This window comes from Setaria viridis, chromosome 8, assembly GCF_005286985.2.
Source record: "Setaria viridis chromosome 8, Setaria_viridis_v4.0, whole genome shotgun sequence".
Lineage (NCBI taxonomy): Eukaryota > Viridiplantae > Streptophyta > Magnoliopsida > Poales > Poaceae > Setaria > Setaria viridis.
The window spans coordinates 2,919,940-2,938,237 of record NC_048270.2 but is presented as its reverse complement, the minus strand read 5'-3'; the positions used below and the strand labels follow the sequence as shown (position 1 = coordinate 2,938,237).

General features: G+C 47.9%; 4 protein-coding genes across 5 annotated transcripts; 1 reads left to right on the top strand and 3 right to left on the bottom strand.

Moving 5' to 3' along the window:
• Positions 1–1,546: 1,546 nt before the first annotated feature.
• On the bottom strand, positions 1,547–3,391 carry LOC117866641 (uncharacterized). Its single transcript, XM_034750921.2, has 2 exons — positions 2,787–3,391; positions 1,547–2,661 (listed from the first exon to the last, which is right to left on the bottom strand). Exons 1-2 carry the CDS (start codon positions 2,891–2,893, stop codon positions 1,659–1,661), a joined length of 1,110 nt encoding a protein of 369 aa, XP_034606812.1. The 5' UTR covers positions 2,894–3,391; the 3' UTR covers positions 1,547–1,658.
• Positions 3,392–3,516: 125 nt separating this feature from the next.
• Positions 3,517–4,981, bottom strand: LOC117833044 (uncharacterized). The gene has a single exon (XM_034712404.2). It carries the CDS (start codon positions 4,440–4,442, stop codon positions 3,795–3,797), a length of 648 nt encoding a protein of 215 aa, XP_034568295.1. The 5' UTR covers positions 4,443–4,981; the 3' UTR covers positions 3,517–3,794.
• Positions 4,982–5,124: 143 nt separating this feature from the next.
• Positions 5,125–10,257, bottom strand: LOC117833043 (two-component response regulator-like APRR9). Its single transcript, XM_034712403.2, has 8 exons — positions 9,798–10,257; positions 9,458–9,619; positions 8,219–8,349; positions 7,712–7,825; positions 7,241–7,397; positions 6,743–7,127; positions 5,710–6,505; positions 5,125–5,621 (listed from the first exon to the last, which is right to left on the bottom strand). Exons 1-8 carry the CDS (start codon positions 10,033–10,035, stop codon positions 5,502–5,504), a joined length of 2,103 nt encoding a protein of 700 aa, XP_034568294.1. The 5' UTR covers positions 10,036–10,257; the 3' UTR covers positions 5,125–5,501.
• Positions 10,258–12,945: 2,688 nt separating this feature from the next.
• Positions 12,946–18,192, top strand: LOC117833849 (exocyst complex component EXO70A1). Of its 2 annotated transcripts, none has more exons than XM_034713446.2 (13): positions 12,946–13,391; positions 13,488–13,583; positions 14,106–14,311; positions 14,506–14,739; positions 14,874–15,012; positions 15,094–15,306; positions 15,462–15,667; positions 16,208–16,408; positions 16,488–16,587; positions 17,164–17,249; positions 17,342–17,488; positions 17,606–17,760; positions 17,873–18,192. In XM_034713446.2, the coding sequence occupies exons 1-12, from the start codon at positions 13,224–13,226 to the stop codon at positions 17,721–17,723; spliced, it is 1,914 nt and encodes a 637-aa protein (XP_034569337.1). In that variant the 5' UTR covers positions 12,946–13,223; the 3' UTR covers positions 17,724–17,760; positions 17,873–18,192. The 2 variants fall into 2 exon arrangements, with proteins under 2 accessions (XP_034569337.1, XP_034569336.1); XM_034713445.2 differs by having other exon boundaries at positions 12,948–13,391; positions 17,847–18,192.
• The last annotated feature ends 106 nt before the right edge of the window (positions 18,193–18,298 follow it).

Sequence of the window (18,298 nt, the reverse complement as noted above, 5' to 3'; positions counted from 1 at the left end):
TTGTTCTTTTTGTACAAACCCCGACCTTTTATAGGCCAGGCCAATGGGAGAGCTCACCAAGGCAAGCCTTGCGCTCCAATCCTTCCTCTACTTTATGTGTGAATGCGGCAGCCCAATGGCTACCCTCCTTGATACAGTTTCTCCCGACATGCCGTCCACTTCCCTGATGCTCCTCGCCTTGGCACGCGCAGCGCTAGGGCATCCTGACCAAGTCCTTTGTACATCAATCTGGTCATTTACTATTTTACCCTGGTAATCATTGCTCTTCTCAATCCGGACCCACCATCCTAGGGTAGGGGACATTGAATCTGGCTCTCGAGATTCTTCCTGGGAGGCCTTTGCCGCTTCCCGGGGCCACGGTGTGGGCCTACCCCACTGGCAGAGGGCACCCGAGAGCCAGGCAAACGCTCTTAACATAAGGGCGGCGCCCGCTGCCTGTTGGACAGGACGAGTGAGCCGGTCAGTCCCCGAGGCGCTCAGGCACATCCCATTAACCGTAATGATGATGTTTTTAAGGGGACGGACGCCTGATGATAGCCTGCCTCAACTGTCGTGACGTCTCATGCTTGGATACGCCACAGTTTGCTTCACCTCGAAGTGAGCCTTCTTGGGGGCCTTCCGGGGGGTCTCTAGGTGTATCCTGCTCACGCTGTGTGGGCCCTCCATGGGTCCCACCATATAGGTGCGATATTTCTCTTGTCTTTCTAGGACCTCGGATTTCTTGGCCCACCTCCTTATTTGGGCTTCATGAGGAGGAAAACCCTTTTCTCCAGGCAGGCCCTACTTGTAAGCGCCTTCTCGGGGGACTCCCGTTCCCTTGGCGCTGACAGATATGTATATGTCACTGCATATCCAAATGAGGCTGCACCATAGTTGTCAATTGGTTATGAGTCTTGGTTTGTGAATTTCACAACTAATAGACTCTTCGGTCCATCACTCCACCGCAAGAGCGCCTTCTACTCTATGTGCCACATCAATATATTAAGGGGCCGTTTGGGTGGGGCTCCTTTTAAGGGTCTCTCCGGTGGAACCAAAGCCGGGGAAGGCAAAAAAAAAACTAGATTCGCTCAACTTCTAGTTAATTTTTATCTCATTTTGCAAAGTGAATTCATACCACAGTGTCTTGTTTTACGCAAAACAAGTGAAGCCAAAGCTAGAATAAGCTTCTAAACGGGCCCTAAGGCTAATCCCAATAGAATACTAGCTTCTACACGTGGAGGCATCTCATATTCTCATTAGAGAAACTTGTCAACTAGGTTTTCTTTCAGAGTGTCTGTTAAATGATGTGGCAAATGTAATAGACAAGTAAACTATTGGGAACTTGCCCTTAGAGGTGGAGAGGATCTTCATGTTGTTGCTATTCTGGTCAATGGCTTCCGCAACTTCACGGCGCTCGTGGATTAGATCTACCCATGAACCACCAAAGCAAGTTCCAATGGAGAATGCTAGTTGAGCGAGCAATTTGTACCTGTTTCCATATATGTGATCCATACAAGGATGCACGTGACAACGCCAAGCGTACATCGTCAGCTTTGTCGTGGCAAAATTCAGAGATGAGCTAGTCTCCATCTGCTCTCGGTGCCTCACTCGCCGGACGGGAGGCTCGGCCGGTCCTCCGGGCCGGCGGATCATATACATCCGCCGTCTTCGCACGATCATCACATGACGCGCGGCATGGTGCCGTAGGGTTTGCTCTTGAGCCCCATCATCCTCCGCGTCCTGGTGATGAAGAGGTCCCTCGGCTTGACGGCGCCGGGGATGTGTCCGATGAGCGTCATGAAGGGCAGCTCCGCCAGCGCGTCGCGGCGGCCCAGCGTGACGGTGATGTTGGCCCTGGGGCACGGCTTGTACCGGTGCAGCTTCTCGTCCCTGCACGCCCCCTTCACCAGCAGCCGCAGGTTCCGCGACACCACCATCGCCTGCCGCTGCGCCAGGTGGCCCTGCTTCGCCTCAGGCACGTCGGTGATGTCGCCGACGGCGAACACGTTCTTGAGCCCGCCGACGCGGAGGTGGTCGTCCACCTTGAGGTGGCCCTCCTCGTCGAGGTGGTCCCTGAGGAACGACTCCCTCAGCCACCCGGACGCCACGGGCCGGCCGGTGCACACGAAGTGGCAGTCGGCGGTCACCGTCTCGCTGGCGGACGTCGTGAACTCCCGCGTGTCCGGCGTGGTGCCGGCGAGGTCGACCGTCTGGTCCAGGAGCACGGTCACGTGCTTGGACCGTAGCCACTCGAGCGCCTTGGCCGACGCGCGGGCGCCCATCACCTTGAGCAGCCGGGGCCCGCCGTGGACGAGGGTCACGCGCTTCTCGGGGCTCTTCATCACGATCTCCGCCGCCAGCTCCACGCCGATGGGCCCGCCGCCGACGATCAGCACCGACTCGGCGGCGTCGATCCGCTCCCGGTCGCGATGGAACATCTCCAGCCGCTCCGACTGCTTCTGCGGCCGGTTGCAGGTGCGGCCCGTGGCCACGACGAGGAAGTCGTAGGCCACGGCACGGCCGATGGAGGTGAGTACGACGGAGTCGTCGATGCCGACGGCGAAGGCGGTCACGACCTTGGCGTGCGTCAGGTAGTCAGCGTGCGGGATCACGGTGCGCTCCACGGCCGCCGGGTCCACCTTGGCGCGCAGGTTCGCCCACGGGATCTCGAAGTACTCCTTCCTGCATGCAATGCAAATGCATGCGTCCGCCATGGATCGATTATTCAAGAACACGATCGAGGAATCCATTATCCATGCTTTCTTAATTAGAGAAGAATGCTCCAATAATGGCGCGTGCGTGCTCACGGGTCGATGAGGACGACGTCGGCGTGGTTCTGTAGCGTCTTGGCGAGGAGGGCGCCGGCGATGCCGCCGCCAACGATGACGACGCGGTCGCCGGTGGACCGCAGCATGGTGGTCGTTGACGGCCGGATTCGGTCCCTAGTTGCACTTGCACAAAGGAGATCAGGTGCTTGCGCACGCGACGACGAACGAACTCGATCGTCGGTGATCGATCGAGATGGATCGATGCTCCTCTCCTGCTTCGGCGTTGGTATATATGGACGGAGGAGATCGATTTGGCGGGAGCTCAAGACTGCGCTTCGTATCGGGGATCTTTTTTCTGGTGCTTTCAATTGTCAGGAGATGGACCCACCTGTCAATGTGCTAATTGGCAAGGAAATTACTAAAACGAGCTGCCCAAAAATAGGAGTGCTAAATACTGCTGGCCAGAAAATTGCTAAGTAAGCTTATCAATTACACTTCGGTTGGTGAATATAGTAGTAACATGGTACGCATTTGGTTTTGAACAAGGTTGCCAATTCACGAGAATAAAATCAGCAATTTACATCAAGGATGGGGCTGCGCACTACCCAGTTTAATTCGGGAAAGACACAGGTTGGTGTCGGGTGAGCGTTAAAAAAAAAGAAAGAAAGAAAGAAAGTTATAGTAGTTTTTTGAGAGGAAGAAATTGAAGTGACAGTAGTTTCCCACATGCACCGGCATAAAGCCATTAGCCATCAACATGCAACACGTCGAAGCCAAAGGGAAAACTCACTGGACATCATTAGAGTTCACTTTACAAATTAATTAAGGTATACGTACAGCAACGTTAATACAATCAACAAACTGTAAGCACAGCTATACTACTATCTGCATGCAAGCATCTGACACCGCGAAGGCCCGCAGATCATCATCGAATCGGATGCCAAAAGCCCAAAACGGAGGAAGAAAAAGAAGCGCGCGTAATGCCATGGCCTAGTCTTAACGCCGGCCTGAGCAGCTGAACGATTGCTAGTAACAGCGTGTCTCCAGTCACTTGATCAAGGCGGCGAGGGGTAGGAGCGCGGCGAGGACCAGCGCCGTGCAAGCGCTCGGAACGCCGCCGCGGGCCTTGGCGCCGCCGGAGAGGTACAGGTAGTAGTACGGGTTGGAGGACGACGGCGGGGACGGCGGCGACGAGAAGTGCGAGGCTGACGGGGGAGACGACGACGAGGAGGAGGAGGAGGAGGACCCGCCGCTGCCACCGTCGCCGCTGCTCTTGTGCGGCGGTGGTGACGGTGGAGGCTCCGACGACGAGGACGGAGGAGGCTCCGAAGGCGGTGTCGAGCACGGGGACTCCGGCGGGCTCGTCAATGGCGTGAGCGGAGGCAGCACGTCGGACACGTCCCCCGGCGGCGGCGGCGGCAGCACCAGCTCCAGGTACGGCGGCGGGGGCGGCGCGGACAGCGGCAGCAGCGCCAGCGACGGCGGCGGGGGCGCGGTCATCGGCATGATCGTCGGCGGCGCCGACGTGCACACCGTCGGGCACGTCCCACACTTGCTGACGCACAGCTGGTTCGTGTCCGGCGGGGCCCCCGCCGCCGGATCGCCCTGCTGGTCATCGCCGGCGACGACGGCCGCGCACGCCACCAGCAGGAACGCCGCCACCGCCCACACCAGCATGGCCGGCCTTCCCTCCATTGCCGGCTTCGCGTAGCTCGATCGACAGAAATCGCAGGACACTGATGCGCTTGCTTGCGTAGTTGCGTTTGCGTGTGCTCGCTTTCACAGGTGGGTGAGATTCCCGCGAGCTCTTGTGGACCGGGCGGTTTATAGGGTGGAGCCTGGAGCCGGCCGGAGGCCCAGCGCGGCAAAGGAAATGTGCCAAACTTGAGCTGCAAGCTCCAACAGAATATATGAATTTGGGCTGAGATGAGAAATGATGGCTGTAAAGGGAGATGCTCCTGAATTGGCAGCAAGGAATTGAGGATTCCTCTTACTACAGCACACGGATTAACCTCAACAAATCGGCAGGCTAATTATCTTTCATGTACACGAGGTGTTAGGCTAAATGACGGCATAGAAAGTACTAGGAAAAGATGTCCAAAGGTTTGCAGGTGCATGATGATGCGTTGATGCTTTCTAGAGTGCAAGCCAGGCAAAGGATATATGCTAATGGATGGTTCAAGGCTTGAAGCTAGCAGCTCGACTCGCGTCAGATGACAAAAGACAAGGGCTGCTGGTTCAGTTTACATGCAAGCAAAATGCTTGAATCAAAGTAATCTCAACTGTCCTGAAATGCTGGATCAAACAAATCTCAACTGTCCTGCATAGAGTAGTCTCTTATCAAGATAATTAGTCACAGAATCAACCAAATGACCTATTAACGGAAAGCAAGTCATGCTAACTGTAAGGCTGTTCTAAGTTGTACAGCAGTGTCTGTTGTTGTAGAAGTAGTAATTACAAGTTACTACTTTTGTATTGTACCGGTAACAAAATGAGTGAATAAGCTGTACAGAGACTACTTCCTCACTCCACAAACATCTAGAGTACATAAACAAAATCTGGGGTATTCACGCCTATTTCACTGAACATTTGTCAATTTGTCCTTTACAAAATATGGCTTGAATGCCAATAAACAACCGACTAGAGAGTGTACACACAGGCTAACCATGGGAAGGAAAACTTTTGCCAGCCTTCAACTCTGTACCGTTTCAATTGCCCTCACCTGGGATGGGAAGGGAAGAATCAAAATTACAGTTACGAATCAAAGTCAGTTTCTGCATCCCCTGTTGTAGCTGATTTCAGCTTTTGGCTCACAAACTGCCCCTTAACTCTCGGTCTTTGCTCTGCAAGCTTTTTCCTGCTATGATATCTAACCTATAGAAATGAAAAAACGGAAGGCATAGTCAGATAAAGAAAGCATTCCATCGTCATTTACTAACTGAAAATGTTATAAAATAAATACCTTTTTCTCAAAGCATCTATCTTTTCTTTTCAAGCGAAACTTCATCAAGGCAGCTTCACGGCGAGACCGGTCACTATCCAACCCATTGTTACAGCAGTTCTGGATACCACTTTCGTTGCCACTTTCTAGGGCAACCCCAGTATTTGTATGGATGTCAGTTTCACCACTACCGGTGCATCCACTTCCTTTACGGATATCCTGGCTGCAGCTAGCGCTCTGGTTGATGTGCTCCAAATGACCTCTCGTCAAGTCAATTGGTTCTGATTCTCTGAGAATTTGTCTTGAATGATGCAACTGCTGATTCTCCTCTGACTGTTTGTGTTCATCAACCTGAGACGGTTTACTAGGATTTTCATGGTAATTCGACTGACCAGAGGCGTGCTGAATAGCTGCCTTGTTGATCCCAGCTGAATCACAATGCATATGAGGAGCCTGTGAGTAGTATACTGGCTGCAGAATTGCACCGTAATGGTAGGGCATCGCAGCACCAACAGGAATTGGAAGAGGTATAAACCCATATGAAGGATGGCTCATACTGTCCTGTCTATGGGAGGAACTGCTTGTGCCTGCATCTTCTCTAGCACTACTGGAACACAGTACAGCAGCTCCCTCTGTGCTGCTGTCCAAGGGAATCCGAGCTTGCCTTGTACTCTCACCTGTATTATGTTCATGGGGAGGCAACACCCCACTGGGTTGGGAAACTGGGTCCTTGTCATGAACAGGTTCTTGATGAGTTATGCAGAGAGAAGGGGAAAACTGGTGCTCAGCTGAGGGCTCTATCCTTTTATTGCCATATCTGTATCATGTCGAAGCGACAAGCAAGCAAAATAAAGCAAATCAGAGTTATGCAACATATTTGAGCAACTACTAACATCAGCCTATAGATCTAGAAGTACCAAAACATGTAACATCACAAAGAAACAAACAAACATGGAAAGAAAACCATTGATTAACAAAAAACCATTGATTAACAGAAAACTTTTTAGTTGCATTCAAATAACTTAGATATCAGAAGTTAATCAGCATGAAGTACCTTGAAAAGGCAGAAGAATTCGAGTGATTAAAGATATCTTTTTCCCTGAACTCTTGGATTTTGTAACCATTAAGATGGTGTTGCTTTCCTAAGTTGGTCTCCAGAAATTGGGAGGGGCAAGATTTAGCATGACTTATTGCAGCACCCTTCGATTTTTCACCAAGGTTATTCTCTGTGACAGCATTACTTTCCATAACTGAAGATTTGCATTGTACGTCAGCTGTTGGTTGGGCCATAGCAAAGTCTTTGCCAAGATTGCTTGGTCGACGTGAACTTGCATCAGCAATCCTCAAGGCATTATCCATTATTTGCTCAGCAACCTTGGCTGAAGTAATACCATTAAGGCCTTTGGAACGCACATTCTTCTCACTTCCACTTGGGGCATCTGCATGAGATGAAATTACTATTACATGTGCACAACAGAGTGGTAGACATTAACTTGCCGATAATAGAGCATGTGTTAACGAAACATTACGTAATCATGTTCAAACTCCTTACCATCGCTATCTTTTGACGCATGCAACTTTGTGTTTACTCCATCATAAGACTCATTTTGTAGTTTAATTTTTCTGGAAGGGCCAGCCCCTTCATCCGCACGGATATCTGGTAACTTCTCAACACTCTGAATTTCAGTCTCCCTCTTGCTACCAAAGCTCTGATCAAGGGAAAATAACCATAATGTAACATGGCAAGGAAATACATATGAATGTAAATGATATATCAGAACTGCATAGAGGACCACATGATGAACCCTAATTGGTTTCAGTAAACAGTGCTGGGTACACACACTGGATAAAGTCAAGAAAAGAACTATCATAGAAAAAGACATGTCTTTAAATACTTTACTGTTAAACTCTTTGTTTTTGTTCTAGTAGCATTGTCCAGCTAAGCAGGGATGCATATAAGCAATTGAAAACATACATTAATACCAGTTGGTCAGATAACGCCAAAGCAATGTCAGATACTCACTTGGGCATCACTTTCCTCGTCGCTGTTTTCTCCTGCCTTTGAACCATTAGCAACATTGGCACTTATATGATTGCTGGCTGCATTATTCTCCGATCCATTTGTTTGGCTATTCATCTGCATTGAAGTCGTAGGTCTAAGTATTCTAAAGTAAAATGTAATGCATAATAGATAACTGATACAGGCTAAAATGATCGCATGCGAAATATCACCTAGGATCTCATAATTGATGCATATTATACAATACTGCTATAAGAATTCAAGAAAGAGGCATACAGTGAACATTATAGAAGTAGTATCAGTTAACTTATGCATAGCATAATAGATAATTGATACTACTTCTATAACTTTCATTGTGTTTCAAGAAAAAGGGGCCCAAACTACATCCAGATAGGTTGAGAAATACAAATCAAAAGAAGCATTTGGTGAAGGCTGCATTTTGCTGCAACACAAAATTTGCCAGTGGCAAAGGAAAGCACATTCTTAAAGGTCTTCAAAAAGAGAACTTACTGCATGCCGCCTCCATACATGTTGCCATAGGTTACGCAGCTCATTCTTTCTCACTGGTTTTACAAGGAAGTCCACCGCCCCCTTGTGCATGCACTTGAGCACCGTGCCAATAGAATCTTGTGACGACATCACTGCCACAGCCAACCAGTCAAAAAACCATGAAACCCCATAACAAATCCAAATATCCGATTCATCAGTGCTCCAAGTCAAGGCAGCTTATCAGGCATATGTGCCATTATAACTTTAAGTGCCGGATATATGCCCATCACTCTACTAGGCCAATCAGCTGATCATGGGGTCAAATTAGGTGATTAGGAAAACAATGTTAAAATCACGGTTGCATTTCCATAAATACACCAATCACGTGTTGTGTAGCTTTTTTGTTCTTTGGGGCAAGTAGTGTTCTATTTTAGTAAAGCCTTTTTGTTGTTTTGCAGACTTAATGAAAACATCCCCTATATTTAGTATAGATCCAGTAGCTTTCAAATGAGTACGTAACAGTATCGGTATTGGTCTCTTGGTTCCAACGGCTACCTAGAACACTGCAATTTAAAATTTACTATTTTGATTTTTCAGGACTACCACTACCTCAGTTTTGGAGAAGCCAAGGCCTTCTTTATGTGGAGTTTTATTGACAAGCACCTGATGAAATGGGATAATTTCCCAGTGAAACCATGTGATTAGACCCTAAAACAGTCTATGTACCACTCAAAATCACCTGTATTGAAAACTTTGCCTTCGATCGCATACACGAAATCAAATTCTGCAGAACAGAACTACAATTGCCGCAGAAACCCTGTGAACAAAATACCACCACTCTTATATTCCTAAAACTTTATTGTCATGTTGATCCTTGAACGATATCCACAGAGGCTATAAGAAATGCAGTACTTGGCTTACAGCACAAGGGGAACATCATGAAGGGAATCTAACCATGCCGGTACAGCAACGTTAAAGTTGCTCATACCAAAACAAGCCTGATCCAATCACCCCGTTTTGGTAACAAGCATGTGCAGGGCGTAATATAAAATCCAAGCAGCACTGAGCGGTAAGCATAAAATTATGTCTGACACCGAGCCCCTTGCTTGAAGTAACCGCTTTAGCCACTAGCGAAGCCTAATCCATTTCCCAAGCAGGATTCGATCCACAACAGCACGAATGAGGCCACGCGGGGAGAGTCGGAGGAAACATCATGTCGATTGGGGGGGGGGGGGGGGGGGGGGTGGATTGGGAGCTTACTGATGACGGGGATGTTCTTGCACTCGTCCGCGGCGACGATCCTGGCGAGCAGCTGGATGCCGGAGAGCGTGGGCATGGCGACCTCGGTGAGCACGAGGTCGAAGGCGTAGGCGCGCCCCCGCATCACCTCCCACGCCTTCATCCCGTCCGCGACGGCGGCCACTGCGGGTCTCCCGGAGAGAGCGAGGGTGAGAGACATCAGAATCGAGCTTTGATTTCTCTTCAGAGTTCAGATTAAGCCGGCAGCGGCAGGCTGGTTGCTAAGCAGGCGGCGCGGGGAGGGGGGGGGGGGGGGGGGGGGGGGGGGGGGAAGGAGGAGGAAGGAAAACAAAGGGCTCACCGCGGTATCCGCACTTGCGGAGGAGCGCGGTGACGACCTGGCGCGTGCAGTCGTCGTGCTCGACGAGGAGGACCTGAAGGGAGCGGCGCGGGAGGATCTGGTCCCACCGCACCACCGCCCGCCCGTTCGCCGCCGCCGCGGGGGACGACGACGCGCCGCCATCCGCTCTCCCTCCTCCTCCGCCCCCTCGGCCGGCACCAGCCCCACCGGCGGCGTCGGCGTCGGCGTCGGGAGACATCCGATTGGTGAGAGGAGGAGAAGAGGCAGCAGCAGCAGCAGCAGGAGGAAGGGAGCCGAGGAGGGAGGGGAGAAGGAGCGGTGGGGAAAATATCTCCAATTTTTTTTTCCCCCGCGCGGTGGGCGCCACGTCAGCGGCGAGGCGGGGAGATCATCGCCAAGAGGGAAGGGAAGAGAAGAGAAGAGAAGAGAGGAAGGCGTGGGGAGGAAATGGCCCAGCAACAAATACGACCACCAGCAGCAGAGCACGAGGAAGAGCGGGCGGGCGGGCGGGGGATATTTTTTTCTCCTCTCCGCCGCGCTCCGGTGAATTTAATCGGAGAGATATTTTGGTGCGCGATTTTTTTCTTGTTAAGGCGAGGGGTGATTCGCTCTGCTGGCGCTGGTGGCCGCTGGGGGGTAGATATTTGGCGGCCGCTCCTGGCCTCTCGTTCCGTCCGGGGGGGAACAGAAGAAGAAAGAAAATAGTGGGGGCCTCGTTTCGTGGCTGCGATGCAAGCTTGTCCACGCTTAATTCGCTGGGGGGCAGCGGGCTGGATGTAAGTGGGCCCACCGGCAGCGGAAAAAAAGTGGCGGAGGCCAAGTGGAGAAGGTTAAGATAATCATCACCAATGCCCGATCGATCTATCTCCGGCACGCACCACGTCGTGCGCTGGAACAAGGCACGAGTGAGTTTTCATTTTTTTTCCACTTTTGTCAACGGTAGAATCGTCGTCGTGCTTTTTCTAGCTACATTGCATAGTTGCATGTTGAAATGGAGGAATTGTTCTTTGCTAAGCTGCGTGGTCGTTGTTAGTGAGTACTAGTACTTCTGTTTATACACAAAAAACTGTCAAGTTTTCAAGTTTGGCAAACAAAAGTTTTAAAATTTTGGCGGCTATCATTAGCTACTAGTTTTACAACTATTTCTACGTCTGCCTTTGTAGAATTAGCAGTCTACAAAAGTAGACTGTGATCAACTGATGTATCTGCAATACACGAAGTGCCACTTTTCAAGAAAAAAAATGCGAAGTACCGAGTTGAGGAAGGTAGGGCAGGTGCTTTGTCAGACAAAAAAAATCTTCCGGTGAGCATGCACGCGAGATTCCTGAGGCACCACCTCTCATCTCGTGCATAGAATATGTAGGGTTAAGCTCTTTAGGGAAGAAAAAAATAACATAGCTAGGCCCGCTTAAGCTAGATTATCGTCGTCAGCTAATCACACTGCGAGGGGATAACCGTACGTATTTTAAAATTTGTGCGGTTGCTGTTCGTCCAACCCACGCAGTTCCCTGTCGCGTTTCAGGTGCAGTCTCTATCACTTCACTAGGGGTGCATCGAGCCGACTTCTCCCTCCATTCTAAATTATATTTATTTCAATTTATAACCTTCAGTTGAAATTATAGTTTATTTTTAGTTTTTTTGTAAATCAAACTTATCTAATCCTACTCAAACTTTCAGAAAAAGCATCACAGCCTATAGTCCTCTGGTATCAAATTTGTCTCTTTTAATGCACCATAGGTATTAGTATTTAATAGTGTAGATATTATCGTATTTTTCTGTGAATTATGTTAAAATTGGATAAAATCAAACGTGATGAATACGTAAATATCAGGGACGCTAAGTACTTTAATTTTCTCGCTCTTTTTCTTCACGGTTCTTATTGGATCCTTGTTGGCACGTTTTCGCTCGTGCAGCTGCGATCGTGACGCTTCGAGCTGCCTTGCTGCGTCCGGAACCCCAAAAAAAAGTGCCTCCCGCTGTTGGAAAAGAGATCAAAAGTTAGGATACTACCAAGCGAAACTTGCCAGCTAACCAAAGCTACATTTTTAAGCTCTATAAATGAAGATACTATTCATGCCTAGTCATGACATGATCACCATTTTAGCTCCAACGCAACTGAGATCATTGCACTTTTAGACCTAATTGTTAGGGGTCATACCATAGACTCTTGCCATGACTTTTGGTGGTGGATACATGGATCAGAGGATTGATATAGGAGATTTTCAGATCAATCGAACCCTTTTTATAAGGGAAAAGGTTTTTACCTTTCACGAATCTATAATAAAAGCAAATCTAACACGTTGCTCGGTAGTGATACACCGGTACACGGTGAAGTCCATGTTCCTTGTTGCCACCCTAGCCCTCCATTCCAGGATCACTGAGATACATTGCTACACCTCAGCAATCTTATAGGTCGTCTCATGCAATATCACGTAAGATTTTTGCTGATACGGAGGAGAGAGAGGGAGGAGAGAAAGATGTTGTTTCGCGAAACAACCACCTCATAGGCTAAATTTTAGAACTATGAGATGACTACTCCACCATTATACGAGTTGTGGTTGCATGCAATTTATGATATTTCTTTTTTTTTCTATGCACAAATTAAGGAATAGAATTACCATGAGACAACTTAAAAAGATAACCATGGTACTGGTTGTTTATAAGTCTGTCTCAAAATTACGTATCATACATGAGATTGCTCATTAGACAACACCAGTATACAAACAATGTTCGAATCACGAAGGTGCTCTGTTCAAAAAGAGCCTCCCAATATCCAGAACCGGATAAGGCGGGCCGGTGGACCCGGTCCACACCGCCAACGCCGCTCGATCACCCCGGTCCCACCCCCTCCCGTTCGAGCAACCCGACACCCACACTAGCTCCACCCCTACACCCACCCCATGCACCGAGCCCATCCCGACCGTACATCCCCCTCCGCCCCCGGTCTTCAGCCCTTCACCGCTCCCGCACGGAACGAATCACGAGGCGACCGGCCGCTCTTCTTCCTGGGATTTGGATCCACGCACGTCGGGGCCGCGCCGGGTCGCCGACGGGGCCACCTCCGATCCGAGCCGTCAGCGTGTTCAACGGTCAGCACGCGCGCACGAATCTCCCGGAGGCGCTCGAACAATTCCGATTCGGCTCCCTCTCCCCTCCCTTCCTCCCTCCCTCCACGGCGACACGCACACCACGCGTCGCCGCCGGCCACCGCCACCGCCACCGCCCAATCATCGTCTCGCTACCGCGACGCAGCGCTAGCCCGCGCTCCCCACAGGAGAACGCGTCCGCCCCCCACCCCCCCCCACCCCCCACCCAACTCCCTCCGCGCATTCTCATCCTCTCCCGCGCCCCGAGATCTCCCCGGCTTTCCCGAGAGGAGGGCTCGCTCGCGCTATTCCAACGTCTGCGGGCGCGAGGTCTGGGAGGATGGCGGTGGCGGCGCTGCCGCAGACGATGGACGCGCTGTCGCGGCGGGCGGCCATGCTGCGGGACTCGCTGCGGCGGAGCCAGGGGAACACGGACGGCATGGTCGCCATCCTCGGCTCCTTCGACCACCGCCTCTCCGCGCTCGAGGCCGCCATGCGCCCCACCCAGGTACGTCCGACCTGCGCCCCCGTCCCATTCGCCCATTCCATCCGCCCCGCAGCTTCGTTCCATGAAATTTGAGCCTTCTGTTTGGTGGGGCTGCAGGTGAGGACGCACGCGATCCGGACGGCGCACGAGAACATCGACAGGACGATCAAGGCCGCCGACGGCATCCTCTCGCAGTTTGACCTTGCGCGCCGGGTGCGTTGGCTGATCCTCCCTCTGTCAGAATGCTAGCCCTGTACCTGAAATCGTGGTGAATTCGATATGTTTTCTCGTGGCATTGTTTGGATCTGAGGGCGATTGAATGTGCAAAAGGGCAGGTCCCCATTTCTTGTTAAATTATCAAATTTTGCGGTGGATTTGGGTGTGGAGTTAATTGGTCTGGGTTAACATGAGTAAGCTGTATGCGCTGTTAATTGGGTTCAATGCAGGAATCATTGATACAAAATTAGCCTTTTCAGTTCGAAGGATATTTACTTCCGTTAAAACTCTGCTGGTTAGGGGATTTGGTCAGTGGCATGTTTACTATTTATGAGATTAGAGTAGGTTACCATGATTATAGTATTCTTCTGAATGTGATGCTATTTTGAAAGGAAAAACATCTTGAAATGTTAATCCTGCAAGTTACTGCTGTTGGCTTTTTGTTGGTCCAGCTTCAAATTCAAATTCCACAATCTTGGCATCTTCACTTAGTGTGATTTTTTTGCTTTCGTGCTTTAGGCTGAGGCAACGATATTGAGGGGTCCCCATGAGGATTTGGAGAGCTACCTGGAGGCAGTGGATGTGCTGAAAGGCATCGTCCGCTTCTTTTCCTCAAATAAGAACTTCAAGAGCAGTGAAGTAGTCCTGAATCATGTCAACAATCTGTTAGCTAAGTCTACTCTGAAGATTGAGGAGGAATTTAAACAACTGATGAGTACATATAGGTAAGATTGTCAACTTATGGCTGCATGCATCTACTGATGCAGAGGCCCACTCCTGAACCGTCAGCCAATTTATCAACTGTTTCCCTGCATATTGGTGAAAGAACAGTTAGCTTTTGTCTGTTTGCATCTAGTTATACTGATGCCTGAAGTTATTCTTATCTCTAAAAAATTGTGTTGAACATCATTTTTTCCAGCAAACCTATTGAGCCGGATCGCCTGTTTGATTGTCTCCCCAAGTCTCTGCGGCCAACAAAAGGTGACCACGAGACTGATGGAGGGAGCCGCTCTGATCATCCATCCAAAGGCTTGGAGACTGCCATATACCGGACCCCAACTCTGGTTCCTCCCAGAATATTGCCTCTCATGAATGACATAGCTCAGCAGTTGGTTCAGGCTGGAAATCAGCAGTCTTGCTACAAAATCTACAGGTAGTTTTGATGTTCTATAATTATGGTTTTACATCTATCCTGAGCTTGCTCCTTCCCCATCTCACTTTCTGTCCACATATATCGATATAACACTTGATTTTTACAATTCAATCTATTCCCCCCTCTTCCTTCAGAGATTCCCGTGCTTCAGCACTAGAAGTGAGCCTTCGGAAACTTGGCGTGGAAAAGCTTAGTAAAGATGATGTACAAAAAATGCAATGGGAGGCTCTGGAGGCTAAAATTGGAAACTGGATACACTTCATGCGAATAGCTGTGAGGATCCTCCTTAAAATGTACTCATGTTATGTATGTCCATTTCAGCATCAAGCTAACGATGTTATGCTTTTCAAACAGGTCAAATTACTACTAGCAGGGGAAAGAAAAATCTGTGATCAGATTTTTGATGGTGTCAACTTTAACAAGGGCCATTGTTTTGCTGAACTGACAGCAAATAGTGTTATAACTCTTTTCAGCTTTGGAGATGCTGTTGCTAAAAGCAAAAGGTCCCCTGAAAAGCTGTTTGTATTGCTCGACATGTATGAAGTAATGCGTGAACTTCAACCAGAGGTATGCTGGAAGTCATTTATAGAGGCCATGTTTGACATACTTTTCTGTTTGAATAATTAGCTGTGCAGTTTTTTGGTGGTTGTGATTTTAAACTATTTGATTTCAATGATAATTAGAAAGTGTCAATACTTTGTTTGTACCCTTGTTTTTACCAGATTGAGGAAATATTTGAAGGTAAACCTTGCACTGAGATGCGAGAAGCTGCATCAAGCTTAACAAAGCGCTTGGCACAGACTGCTCAGGAAACATTTGCAGATTTTGAGGAGGCAGTTGAAAAAGATGCTTCAAAAACTATTGTTCAGGATGGAACAGTACACCCTTTGACTAGCTATGTGATTAATTATGTTAAATTCCTATTCGAGTAAGTATTCCCCTTTTCATATGGTCTATTAAATTCATGGATGTGTGGAACTGTTGATCACATAAATTTCACTAACATAATGTTAAAAACATGATGTCAACTGTGATTTGTGGGGCTTTATGCTTAACCTTCTGAGAATTATTCTGACCTCCATCTCCATTGAGGAGAACAAATAAATAAAGACCATTGTTTTAGATAAGGTAGAAATGATTTCCAAACAATTATAGCAGGCAGGTTCCTTTGGGAAAAAAAATTGTGCCACAGCACTAAATAAAAAATTTGCAGACATTTGAATCAGGAAAGTTATTTTGCCTGTAGGCTGTCATTCCTATGCGAAGTTATTTATAGCATCTTATGATCCTGCCTCTTCTCAATGAACTTTGGCATTTTCTAGATTCTAGAATGTCTTTGGTTATGAATTAGTTGTTATATATTGCTTTGTTCACTTGCTCATCAAGCAATGTCTTTTTTTTGTTTATTGTTTACCTGCTATTGTTTCTGAAATAGCATGCATAACAAATGTTACTTTGATTTGAACAGTTATCAGTCGACATTGAAGCTACTATTTCAGGAATTTGATAATAGCACTGAGGCAGAATCTCAGCTTGCCGCTGTTACCACAAGGATAATGCAGGCCCTACAGAATAACCTGGATGGAAAATCTAAACAGTATAAGGATGCTGCACTGACTTACTTATTTCTTATGAACAACATCCACTATATGGTTAGATCTGTTCGCAGGTATGTTTGTATTTACAAGATCTGTATCACATATTATTGTGATAACTTGTTTATTCAATGATCCATTGTGTTGCCTCAGATCAGAAGCAAAAGATATACTTGGTGATGACTGGATTCAGAGACATCGCAGGATTGTTCAGCAAAATGCCAATCAGTATAAACGTGTTGCTTGGGCAAAGGTTAGGGGATCAGCAAAATCTTATATGATTGTGCATAACATACTGTTTGTTTGGCCGCATGATGTTAGATGTACGAATCCTTTTGGCCCTCCTCGGGGAATGAATCTGCCATGATCAGCTTGCTGTTTTATTAATATCAAGCGCTAGAACTCCATTTCTGTGAATACAATGTGGAGGCATACCTGTTGAATCTATCATAAATCATATAGGAGGGTATAGCAGCGCTCCTCATACATGATATGTTTACGCCAGTTAGAATTTTTATAATGCTGAGGCTGAGGTTATAACATGGATCTCTCAAGTATGGTCTAACTCTTCAATTCAGAAAATTGTGATGTCTGGAAATCACTCTTGTACGCCCACTGTTAAGAAACTTAATGCACACACATACTATTTTAAGTCAATCTAGTATAGTAAAATTTGTGGCAATGCTGAATGGCAGAGACTTAATGTTTTTACGCACTTTTGTAGTTCTGTGGAATTGTGGATTCATCGTTAACATGTTTGTTATGTTTTCTTTGCTTATATAAATGTAGAACTACATTTGATAGTAGCTACTCTCCTTCTGTTATCTAGATTCTTCAGACACTCTCCGTCCAAGGTGCAGGCAGCACTGGTGACCTTAGCAGCAGTGGAGTTTCAAGAGCTATGATCAAAGAACGGTGATCACTTAGAGGCGTCATCTTGCTTTTAGTTGTTCTGCACAATAATAAAGATCATTATCCTCGAACACTGTGCCTTTTCCCCTTGGCAGGTTTAAATCTTTCAATATGCAGTTTGAGGAGCTTCACGCAAAGCAATCGCAGTGGATTGTACCTGATCAAGAACTGCGAGAATCCTTGAGGCTTGCTGTAGCCGAAGTCCTGTTGCCCGCCTATAGATCTTTTATCAAACGCTTTGGGTACATCATCAAATCATTTCGTTGATCCCCTACTAACACAATGTTTCCTATACAAGTAATTTGCGACATCTTGTAAGTGCTAGTAAGATATGACTGTATCAACCCTGTGGCTTGCAGTAATCTGGTGGAGAACAACAAGAACCCGCAGAAGTACGTTCGGTACAGCCCAGAAGCGGTGGACCAACTTTTAGGCCAGTTCTTCGAAGGACAGCAATGGGCGGAGCAAAAGCGCTGAGCACGGATAGAGACAACACGAGTACAGCCAGACACCAGTAAGTTCTACAGCACAGCTCCTGCCGAGATCTCTTTCGAAGCAACCACCAAGTATAAGATAGTGACATAAACGTTTGCTCTGCAGAGCACTACCTAATTTTCTTTTTTCAGAAAAGCAAGGCTAATTCTCTTTATCACCATTTGGGTGGCTGACACGGCAAGCGAACAAGAAAAAAAAAAGTGTTGGTGACATTTCCTGATGGAGGTCTCAACCGTATCGTGTCGTTGACCTAAAAAGGAAAAAGAAACGTACGCTGTGGGTTCACAATCAGCAGCTCGAATAGACGAATACTAATCTTTTGTTGTTTCTGCAGAGTATGTTCCATGAGTATATAACTCTGTTGCAATGAAACTGTTGCCTAAGATGATGATAGTTGGAATTGAAGCTGGCACAAACCTAAATTTACGTAGTATAGAACTCCCTTTTGCAATGATACTGTTGCCTTAGGTCCTGTTTGGCAACTCTTGCTAAAGTTTAGCAGCTAAAATTTGCGACATTTTAGTTGCTAAACTTTAGCACAAGCTGTTTGGATACTC

Excerpts from the sequence above, each read along its gene's own strand:
- LOC117866641 (XM_034750921.2), bottom strand. The coding sequence starts at position 2,893 with ATGCTGCGGTCCACCGGCGACCGCGTCGTCATCGTTGGCGGCGGCATC. Across the intron at positions 2,662-2,786 it reads GACGTCGTCCTCATCGACCC|GAAGGAGTACTTCGAGATCC; the intron begins GTGAGCACGCAC and ends CATTGCATGCAG.
- LOC117833044 (XM_034712404.2), bottom strand. The coding sequence starts at position 4,442 with ATGGAGGGAAGGCCGGCCATGCTGGTGTGGGCGGTGGCGGCGTTCCTG.
- LOC117833043 (XM_034712403.2), bottom strand. The coding sequence starts at position 10,035 with ATGTCTCCCGACGCCGACGCCGACGCCGCCGGTGGGGCTGGTGCCGGC. Across the intron at positions 9,620-9,797 it reads CCGCAAGTGCGGATACCGCG|TGGCCGCCGTCGCGGACGGG; the intron begins GTGAGCCCTTTG and ends GGAGACCCGCAG. Across the intron at positions 6,506-6,742 it reads AATTCTTCTGCCTTTTCAAG|ATATGGCAATAAAAGGATAG; the intron begins GTACTTCATGCT and ends GACATGATACAG.
- LOC117833849 (XM_034713446.2), top strand. The coding sequence starts at position 13,224 with ATGGCGGTGGCGGCGCTGCCGCAGACGATGGACGCGCTGTCGCGGCGG. Across the intron at positions 13,584-14,105 it reads AGTTTGACCTTGCGCGCCGG|GCTGAGGCAACGATATTGAG; the intron begins GTGCGTTGGCTG and ends TTCGTGCTTTAG. Across the intron at positions 15,668-16,207 it reads TATGTTAAATTCCTATTCGA|TTATCAGTCGACATTGAAGC; the intron begins GTAAGTATTCCC and ends TGATTTGAACAG.